The sequence below is a fragment of the Sorghum bicolor genome, chromosome 4 (assembly GCF_000003195.3).
Source record: "Sorghum bicolor cultivar BTx623 chromosome 4, Sorghum_bicolor_NCBIv3, whole genome shotgun sequence".
NCBI lineage: Eukaryota > Viridiplantae > Streptophyta > Magnoliopsida > Poales > Poaceae > Sorghum > Sorghum bicolor.
In genome coordinates, this window is record NC_012873.2 from 59,508,680 (window position 1) to 59,520,140 (window position 11,461).

At 46.4% G+C, this 11,461-nt stretch overlaps 1 protein-coding gene across 1 annotated transcript; it reads right to left on the minus strand.

The window, feature by feature from the left end:
- Positions 347-1,680, minus strand: LOC8068621 (nudix hydrolase 18, mitochondrial). Its single transcript, XM_002454284.2, has 2 exons — positions 1,112-1,680; positions 347-958 (listed from the first exon to the last, which is right to left on the minus strand). The coding sequence occupies exons 1-2, from the start codon at positions 1,625-1,627 to the stop codon at positions 857-859; spliced, it is 618 nt and encodes a 205-aa protein (XP_002454329.1). The 5' UTR covers positions 1,628-1,680; the 3' UTR covers positions 347-856.

Sequence of the window (11,461 nt, forward strand, 5' to 3'; positions counted from 1 at the left end):
CCTTCCGGGCCCAGGAGCTGTCGCTGCTCGGGAACGGATCGACAGGTCAGTTTCTGGCACGGTGTGCTGTGGTGTGGGGTTCCTATTCCTGGCTCCTGGGTGGATGGACATTGCGAAACTAATCGCGAATCGTGCGTTCGTCTCATCTGGAAATCTGGTCACTGAACGCCAGCCAAGCCAAGGATCCAATTCAGTTCTTGCATGTTTTCGGCAGCAAGTTGGAGATCATATGCCACTCACAACAAATTAGCTAACAGTATTTTTTATAATGGCTCTAAGTGAACAAGGCGGTTGCTATCCCTGAGCAACCTTACCGCTTAATGAGCAGTAGCGACGAGTAGCAGTATGTGTGAAACATTTTTCTTTCTTCGATTAAACAGCTCCTCGTACGAGAAACGAGTTACTACTAAAATTTACAATTTTTTGCAGTTACTCGAAAGAATCGTGAGCTGTGTTTTGCGCTGCTGTTCTCTTCCAGTTCCACCCCTTTACGAACTAATCAAGTTCTGGTTTTGTTTACACTTCGTCCAATCATTTGCCCGCTAAATAAAATAATTTGATTTATTTGCCAACGACGACTCCGGCCTCAGGCACGCAGAGGGGGTCAAGAAAAAAGCACCGGCACAACGCTAAGCCGCGCGGCGCGCCGTCGACTCCCCGGTGAGGGCGACCAAATCCGAGCCCCGGAACGACGCCGGGGCCGGCCGGCCTGCCACTGCACCGAGAGAGACATAGAGCCGCGACGTGTGGTGGCTGCCTCGCGCTGCCGGTCCTTTCTCGCCGGAGCCGCCGCGAGAGCGAGCTCCTCACCCGCCGCCGCCGCCGCCTCTTTGTTGCCCCGATCGGTGACGGACGATCAGAGAGCGGACTGCAGCACGGCGTGCCGCGCGACCAGCCGCTCCAGCGCCTCGCGCATCCACCAGTGCGGGCACCCGTCCATCACCTGCTGCACCGTTGCCTGTTCCATTCAATCGCCGACGAGAGCGCACGGTCAGATGACATGTTCTATTATATAATAATCGCATTAGTTTTGTGCATTGGCAGCCCGTACGTGCCGCGATGGCGAGCAACGGATTTGGTCTGCAGGAGAAGAAGGAGAGCTACTACTCACCCAGGTGCGCTTGCGGGAGGCCATCTCGGGCCACTGGTGGAGCTCGTCGGCGACGCGGAGCGGGAACATGAAGCCCTCGTAGGTCTGGTCCACGTAGCGGCGGCTCTTGTAGTGCCAGAAGCCGAGGACAGGCTCGGTGTCGCCGAGGACGCCGGCCTCCTCGAGGGCCTCGCGCCGGGCGGCCTCGTCCATGGACTCGTCCACCTCCCACCCGCCCTTGGGGAACATCATGCCGTGCCCCTTCTGGGACGTGATCACCAGCACCTCCAGCTCGCCGTCGCACGGCCGCACGCGGTACGGGATGCAACCCACCACGATGCGACCGCCGGTGCTCTGGCTGTACCGCTGCAGCTCGCGCCCCTGCCTCGCCACCAGCACGGCCATGGTGGATGCCCTGCTTCGTTCTCGTTCTCGGGCTTGCTTGCTTGCTAGCGGATGGCCGGGCCGGAGCTGAGAGTAAGATGGGAATGAAGATGGATGGACGAGATGATGCTGCAGCTGGTGGTTTGCGGCCATGGAGCTGGGGATCGAGGGATTTTATAACGTGTCAAGTCAATGGAACGCTGTTGGTGGTGTAGGTGCCCTAGTGATTAAACTTAAACGGAGTAACATGCGTGGGCCTGGAGTATGGACGCGAGGACTGGCTGCCGACGTGGACAAGCCGAGCGGGTCGGATCTTCTGTGGCAGATGTTGCTGCCTTCGCCTCAGCCTCAGGTTGTTGGTCACTGGAGTTTTCACTCTTGGTGTCCAATCAGCGGTGGCCTGGATCAGATATGTTCAGTTTTCGTACAAGGCTTATTAGTTTGTTGGATATTTTTGACTTTTGTGAAAAAGTAGTAGCTAGGATGATTATTTGGCATTCTAGATTTCTCTACTAACAATAGTGTTTTAATTTACTGGACCACATGTTATTATCGGTTTTAGGCCATGTTTAGTTTGGGAAAATTTTTGGATTTCGCTACTGTAGCACTTTCGTTTGTTTGTGGCAAATATTATCTAATCATAGACTAACTAGGATCAAAAGATTCGTCTCACGATTTACAGGTAAACTGCGTAATTAGTTTTTGTTTTCGTCTATATTTAATGCTTCATGCATGTGCCGCAAGATTCGATGTGACGGGGAATCTTAAAAAATTTTAGAAACTAAACAAGGCCTTAATCCAGATAGATAGAAGGGGTAAGAGTTCTCTTTGGGTAAGCCACTAATCCGGCTTTGATGTGTGTACATAAGAATACTAATAGTCAGAGTTATTTAGCAAGAATTTAATTATGTTTGATCATTTTTCAACTGCTCACGTTGTCTTGACACCCACATTTAATTAATTTAGTTCTTTTAGATAATCGGCATCCACATCAGGTACTAACATTTTACATTTAAAATACATACACTAGCTAGAATGTGAAATCTGATAGATACTCAGATAGAATGCATGACCCCACAACTCTATGATTGTACCAAAGGTATAATAGATTTCACATGTAATGATTTTGTGAAGCTACCATATATATATATATATATATATATATATATATATATATATATATATAAGAGATTTAACAAGACAAAAAAAACTACTTTTGCACATTAGTTCTAAAAGGCTGGGAACCTTTCGGTTTATCTTCTAGATCGTTATTGAATTGGTGTGTGAACTGGTTGATCTAAATCATGTGTCCTTTTCTTTCTAGAACATAGGGGTTGGAGTTTTATGAATAGAGCCAATCAACTAAATATACTAACAAAAAATCTTTCAAAGTTTGTTGTATTAAACCGCCAGCAAACACTGCTGCTGTTAATTGAAACATCACGATGCACTATAGGTAGATATACAGTCAATTCGTAATAGAAACGTAATAAATTAAAAGGAAATATTAGGGCTAATTCGGAAAGCAAAAGGGGATGGCACACCAAGACATCATGGAAAATCCTCCATAATAATGAATTACTCCTTCTGTGAGTGCATTCTAAAAATTTGGAGATAATTTAAAGAAACACTCAAATAATGCATGTACCCATATATTATTCCAGTTATAGAGTTTCTACTCAAATCATAACTTTCTTTTTAACAAATCTTGCCAAATCGAAACATAGACATTACGTAGAATACATTGTATTTTAATACAAATTTTAGAAATCAAAATACACTCTATTTCAGAATGGAGAGAATAAATTATTATTCAAATTATTTCTCTATGGATTTCTCACCCTGGAAGAGGTCAGGAATCCCAAGAGGATTTGGAATTAGTCTGAAAGGGTTGAAAGTAGGCGTAATTCACAAAAATCAGGGTAGGAGCTGATACACATCGCCTATTATCAAAGGGGATCAGTAGCCGAGATGAGCCACAAGAATTCAGTTGTTTCCCCGTACGTTTTGTTTTGTTCGATAACCTTCGTCTTTGGCTATGAAAAAAAAGACACATAACCACCACTCAAGCAAGCATCACCATCATCCGATCGATCCAATCATCAGGTCGACATCGCGCGCCGGTTCATGTAGACCGTGTCCACGCCGATCGAGAGCCAGAGCTAGCAGAGAACATGCCCATCATGCCCCCGGCCCGTTCCGGCCCTGATCTGAGAGCGCGGAGCTAGCCATTAGCAGGTGATAGCGAACAAAAGCGCGTATCTGCAGGGCGAGCGAGTGTATGGCCGCGCGAACGTATAACCCGCCCTTCGCCGCTGCTTCTCGATCTCGCAGTCGCAGCTGCTCGTCGTCGTCGGACGTCGGCCGAGCGTCGTCCAAGCCGGGCGCGTACGCGCATGCATGCACGTACGCACACGCACTCTCCGCTGCGCAGCTCTCCTCCTCCTCACCACCTGCGTATCAGGATGATGGCGCTTAATTATTCCGATCCTTGCCGTAGTTGACAACCTCAAAGTCCATGGGCGCAAGGCCAAGTCCATGTTTTCCATGGTTGCGGCCGGCATGCTCGCTGGCTCTAGCTAGCTCTCTCGAATAGAATCAACTTCATTCCTAAGTAGCTTTGCCGACCACATATATCTCCGTGTCGTCACTGATGTCGCTGATGATTCGCGTGTTACCCGAGGTGATGCTAGCTAGCTTTTGTTTATTATTCGTGGAAGTAAACGATTTGTGCTCAGTGATCGTGCTTGGGAAGCAAGTTGCATCATCGGTTATATATATGCTATATGCATGCATGCTATATATATATGCATATGCCCGTGGTGCCCACATGTGCGTATGTGTGCTCACTACTCTATGTGTTTGTGTTGTTTTTTTTTTCTGAAAGGCGGCAAAGAAATTTGTTGCCGGATTTTTATTAGACGGGCAAAAAGAAAAAAAAATAAAAATTACAAGTTTACAAGAACAGGGCCATGCTCAGCACCACTTTGACCCTTAGGCTAGTTACACTACTTTGTGCTTTATTCAAAAAGAAAAAAACAAAGACAATCAAACACCACTTGTGGAGAAGAGAAAAATAAATTAGAAGAAGAAAAGATAAATCTATTGTTGTTGTGTCTTATTGGTTTGCACATAAGGTCTAGTCGCCAACTGATATTGCTCCACTTCTTCCTTGCATAAGAGGGCTACTTCCCTTGGTTGTAGGCTCTTGTTCTGGAAAATTATTCTATTTCTTTCTTTCCATATGCTCCACCAGAAATAGATAATGACACCATCAAATATTTTCCTTTGTTCTTTATCGATCTTAGCACGACACCTACGCCAATAATTGTGCAGAGATCCATTCGATCCGACTATGTCAATCGCTTCCAAACCAAACTATTGTTTTAAGAATGACCAAACTTGTTTTGTGAAGGCACAGTCCTTGCACCGGTGAGTGGGAGTTTCAGGATCGTTCCCACATAACTTGCATATTGGATCATTTGGCCCGTGTCGTTTCATCAAATTGTTAGCTGTTAGGATCTACTTATGGAGCAAAGTCTATGTAAAAAATCTGCATTTAGCTTCTGCCTTTGCTCTCCATATTGACATAATTTTCAGCTTACTGAGTGTCCTTTGGAATTAGATACAGTAAGCACCTTTTGTTGTATATTCTCCACGATCTGCTCTCTAGCTCAAAATATAGTATCCTTCCTGCTGTCATCCAAACTGTACCTGTTGTACAACTTCCCAAAGTAAGATGTACTCCTGCAACTCTTGTGCCCGGTTTTCCTTTTGCTTACTTGCGGATGTGGAGAACTGGAACAGTTGCGCAGCCGGCCGATGAGACTGTGGCTGCCGTGCGTTTCTTAATTCTTCCCCTGTGGAAGCCTCTAGCTTTGGATCAAGCGAATTCCAATTGGTTAGCAAAGGCGCATGCAACAATTATAGTAATAATACACATACACTACTCTACTCTTCGGTTGGCCTTTTAGCCACGTGAGGAAAATATACGTACCACCGTGTGTACTATCTACTACACCTTAGCCGTCATTACGTCACCCGGGCAGTAGGATGTGAAAAGCCGTTACGTACCGACGACAAGATGCATATGCACGTGCAGGTGGTAATGCATTTGTGTTCCAAGGGTGCGATGAATGATCTGCTGCCGTCATTTGTGGCGTTGTTGTCACTGACGTGGTGAAATCGAGTACGTAGAAATCGTGCATAGTTCGTGTACACAACACGCCGCCCATGGAAACCGCTGGCTATGTTGCAGCCAGGTCCAGGGGATAATAAAGCCTAAAGGCGCGCAGCAAAGCAATCGTTGGAGTTTCCCAACAGCTAGGGGGTTGGTTGGTGGCAGTCGGGCCTAGCAGCTACAAGTCCTCATATATCCGGTCTTCCTTTTCCTTCCTTCAATTCTGTTGGTTCCAACTGATCTGATCTCTGGCCGTAAATGGCTAGCAAGAATGGAATGGCCAAAACCGAACAAATTTTAAAGGAAGCACGATGTGATCGGTCGAGTGCGACGACTGACGACCAAATGGAAATCTTTGCCGAATTCGCCGGTGGCAGGGCGCGGAGCAATACTCGCTCGCGGGCGGGTCATGGAAGGAAATCGAGCAGCAGACGTGACACAGCGAGCGCGCGGTCAGGGCCGGGGGACATGGCGCGCGGCGCTGCGACCCAGCGGCGCGACCGACGCGGATGTGCGCGCCGCCGGCTGATCCCGGCCTGCAGCTCCACCCACCGGAACTGAATTAAAACACCGCCGTCGTTGCGCGGCCGGGCCGGGGCGCGCCCTCTCGACAGGCCATGCGTGCCAAAACTTGACCCCAGCCATCCGGCCAGCCGGCCAGGCGTCCAGCCATGTCGATCTGGGTCATCAGTTGGCGTCGTGCACGGTCTCCGGCACCGCGGGCATGCAATGATGGAGGCGATCGAGATTGATGGCAGGAATAGGATAGCCCAGCCGGCCGGTAGCTGCTGCCGCTGTCGGGCGCTGATAGATAAGCTAAACGCCCCAGCTGGGGGCGCTGGGGCCACCGCCGGCCGGCGTGCGTGCAGCTGTTCGATCAATTGTTGGGGCCTGTATCTCCGCTTTGTTTCCTTTAGGTTTTAGTCATGCTGATCATGTAGTGCCGACCTTCGATGCATGTGTCATCATCTATGTGCTCTCTCATATTTATTCATTCGTTTCTTTCCGTTCTCATGAAAGATGAAATCTCTCAAGCTTTGATCCAGAGCTTTTTGGGCATACATATGCTGTATTTTTGTGCTGGAATCAGGACATTTTGCAGTACAGATGAGTACTCTAGTATTTGCGTGCTAGGATAGATGACTGTTAGTCTAGATGTAGTTGTGTGAAGCCTGCGGACGAAGATACATAGATAGAATTATGCAATGGCACACGGTTGTTGGCACGTCGTCCGTGCCGGGCGTGTGAACTCGACGACATGTATATGTGCATGCATGCGACCAGTGCAATGTAGTTTATTTTCTTATCTCATCGAGCATGCATGGAATATAACTGCAGAGCGGTCATACTGATTTGCTGTCCAGCAGATATAACTGCATTAGTTATGACGCACACAATTCGTGGCTATAGCGTTCATACATATGCACGTATCGAGCCAACAGAGAGTCTGAAAGTCCATGTCGAAATTGCGCCGCATGTACAGCAGCAGGCAGCAACTCCTCGTCGGCTCATACTAACAAGCATGAAACCCAGAATGTTCTTTCCCTTTTGATTATATGTTACCTCGAGTCCTCGACGACATGTATATCTCAGCAGTCGATCGGCAAAGTCTAGCTAGCTATTGGTCTCTAGGGTTGTTGGCCGATCCAGTGCCTTTTTGGCCTCATATCTTACCTCTAGCTTTATCAGTTTTTCCACGGAACTTTCGATTATCTTGAAAGTTCTCTGGACACAGCAGTCAATCTTAAGTAGTCCCATGCATGCTGATTGTCCTTCTCAAGTCTCAACTCACACATGCAGACTACTGATCAATCAGCCAACAAATAAATGTACTGCTGGTGCTGTGGTAGGTTTTTGTTCACTTATGTTTAGACCCATGCATGATGTTTGAACAGAAGAGCGGCAGGAGATTTCAAAGAACGGCAGCTCCGTAGTTGGTTAGCTAGGTTAGGCGGCGCTGCTTGCCATTGTGCTGCATGATCAATCATGGCCTGAAAACACGGTGTTGTTTTCTTTGTGAGAATCTTGATTAGTCTCAAGGTTCATATTTTGCAAATCAAAGCCTTTGTTTAATCCCACCGAATTTCGTAAGAATCTCAGCGCGTAGGTCGTTAGGGAGGTATAACCACCCAAAATGCTATGCATCATTTTTGCGATGGATTCGCGTGAACTAACGATCTCTAATGATGCAGCAACAGTAGCTCTACATGAGTGAGATTCGGTCAGACCATCAGTTCTTAAATCATTGGTAGACGCCGGGGGAACCTTAACTGCTCACCTCTTGATATATATATTCTATATATGCATACATAAATAATGGCCGATTGAGCTTGTTCAACACATCCAACTTAAAGAAAGGAAATCTCTGCATGTTAGTGACATTTACATATAAGATTTTCTGAATGATCACTGACCAAGGTAGGCAACACCTGTTGTCTCACTCTCATGTACTATACTGTAATGTTCTCCATACACAGTGTGCACGTGGGGTAGGTTAAAAGACGTACGTAACTTGGGCTAAGACTAGCTGAAAGTGGAGCAGAAACTATTTCAAGAACTTGGCTGAGAGTGGCTGTGATTTTCCATGAAACAGCGAAACTAACAATAATCAGTCTGTCATGGATGATGGCAAGAATATAATGTTGAGTTGAAGTCAACGAGACATGACGAATAATGATGGTGATGGATCGATGGAGCGAGCTAGCTAGTACATATTTTATGGTTTTTGCGAGTAACATGAGTTTTTATTTAGTCGATCATCTTGGCCGGAGTCCCTGATATAGTCGTCAGATATCACAATCGGATCCAATTAATAGTTTAGCAACCCATGTGAGTTACTTGGAAGGTGATGACGGCCTGATTATATTCCTTTTCCAGTGACCCTTATTAGCTTAGAAGCACATTGAGCTGCCCTGAATTGTACATACGGCACCAGCGTCATGCATAGCATATGCAGTTCATCAGTCTTCAGATGCAAACTGTGCAGATCTTGACCGTTCTGATTCACACCGACGATCTGAAAGATAAATGGTGCCATCAGAGTATTGAATATTTCCCACACGCATTTCTAGGCGCATCTCTGAATGTCTCATCACTGGCATGCATGCAGAGTAGCAGGTGTGTTTCAGCCTAACTGGTGATCCTCTTGCACTGAAGAATCTCAGATTTATGCATGAGGAAATCTCTCAACTCTGTGCCCCCTTTGTGGACTACTAGGCAGACACTCTAGCTCTTCCATACGGTTCTTCAATCTTTCGGCAGTGGTAGCTGTAATTAGCTACCACATCCTGACTAAAAGCTTGTTACAGGGGGGAAGCCAGCATCTAGAAGAGGCGAGTGTTCAGTGTGAGAACTGACCACATCGATCGACGCATGTTCTTCGGTGAGACAATATCCTCAGCCACATGGATTGTTTGACAATCGCCGCTACCTCATTTGCCTAGCATATGGGCCGGCGGCGTGTGCAGCTAGCTAGCTACCCCAATCCTCTGCTAGAGATCGAACTCGAAGAGACCAACACAAAACACAGCTGTGGAGCTGGAGCTAGCATTATCCCTGTTGCAGATAATCATCGTTGCGCTGGAGTATATCTGCAGAGCATCGCTCGTCATTCACCAGAGAGTCCCTGAAAATGGAGATGGAGGGACAGTGACATGGTCGCTGACATGCCTGAGCCCCGCAACCACACATGTGGCTGTAAACCAGAGCGACACGGTTCCCTGATCGATCGATTTGGAGCAGTGCAAAGACCCTGACCACTGTCAAGTGTGAACGGCGCCCAAGCTCGAGAAGGATGGACGACACTGACACCCATGTTCTTTTGTGGGTGTAGCTATAACCCCCTCGACGATTTCTGACACGTCTCTATTTATGGCCTTGTTTAGGCCTTGTTTAGTTCGCAAAATTTTGGTTTTTTGGCTACTGTAACACTTTCGTTTTTATTTGACAAACATTGTCCAATCATGGAGTAACTACACTCAAAAGATTCATCTCACAAATTTCAGGTAAACTGTGTACTTAGTTTTTATTTTTATCTTTATTTAATGCTCCATGCATTTGATCAAAAATTCGATGTGATGGAGAATCTTGAAAATTTTTGCGAACTAAACAAGGCCTTAGTTTCCCAAAAAATTTGCAAAATTTCACATCGAATCTTTAGACGTATGCATGGAGTATTAAATATAGATAAAAATAAAAACAAATTGCACAGTTTGGTCGGAATTGGCGAGACAATCTTTTGAGCCTAGTTAGTCTATAATTAAACAATATTTATCAAATACAAACGAAAGTGCTACTATTCCTATTTTGTAATAAATTTTGGAAGTAAACAAGGCCAATACGAAAGTAATAAAAAGAGGAAAATGGCAGCAAACCGTTCCTGATAAGAATAGGCGAACAGCGACCCGGTCGAAAGGTTCGAAGCGAATAAGCGATCGCTTTTGTTGCAGGCCGGACATGCGTGATCGAGGGAGGAGAATATTCTCGGCCACAGCTGGTTATTTCGGCGCGGATCGGAGCTCGCCGGAGACCACAGGAGGATCGGGTGGCTCCCGGCGCGCTCACGTGGCCGTGTTTCCACGCGGTCTACTCCACCCCGCATGGTGTCGATCTGGGCCAGCTCCGCCGCATGTGACGGCCCCGTGGAGTCCATGTCATCTCCACGCGCGGCGCGACGCGGCGGGTCATGCGTTCGCAATAAGGAGCCGGAGCCCCGGAGGCAACTAGCAGCAGAATCCTCGCCGGAGAAAAGGTCCGGTTAGTATCTGGAGCCGGCCGGATAGGACAAGTTCCGCCGCGGCCAGAGCAGCGGCGCACCATCGGCTTGGGAATTGAGTATTTGAGATAGGTTTGATTCCTTGCTCGATTGGCTTCCACTTACTTTTCAACTCCTGTGAAGCGAATGAAATCAATTCGTGGCCAACGGAACTGGGCTGGGCTGTTCTTTTGTTGGCGTGGGCGCGCGCGCGAGGCTATTGGTTGCTCTAAAAAGTCATGGCTGATTTTTTTTTTTCCAACCCAAGAGATATCTCATTTCTATTATAACATAACGGAAATACACAGCATTCAAAGAGACAGACAATAAAAACGTTGAGCCAAGCCCAAAATTAAGCTGGACAAAAGGCCATCCTCCACCAGTTCCTAGCAAAAAAAAAAAAAAAACGCATCCATCTGACATTTGGGGAGCCCAAAGACTTCTGAACAAAAACCATTAACCCATCAAGCCACACAAAACAGCCAGAAATAGCACCCAGAGTAAAAACAACAGCAACAGATAGAGTCTAGAGTCTAGACCGAGACCAACAGATCCACCGGACACAAGTCTTTTGCATCAACGGGACCACAATCCTTGGCTTTAAACATTGTTATCAATATCTTCATCATCTTGTACATCTTAATCAGCAGTTGATCCACCTGTCTCGCTGTTTGTTTGGCAAGAACTTCCTTAGCGACTTTGAGCATCAGATTGGCGCCTTCGACTAGTTGCTCACGATCCATCTCTGCATAAAGTCTTGCCCAAAAAATCATAAGTGAACTATCATAACAAAGAATTTTTAATGATTTTTTTATCGAAGCATGTTTTATTTTGACTTTTCCAAATTGCCCAACAAATTGCCGCTATCCCCCACGTGTGATATTTTTTCCCAAAAGGAAACCACCGATCACACCAATTCCAGCATTGGTTTAAACTCAAAGGAATGTTATTTGCTCCAAAGCACTTAGCAATAAAGTCATAGCTGAAATTAGTGTTGGGTGATTTTTTGTGAGAAAAAATACTATTAGCTAGAAAAAAAAAAGTTCGGCTGATA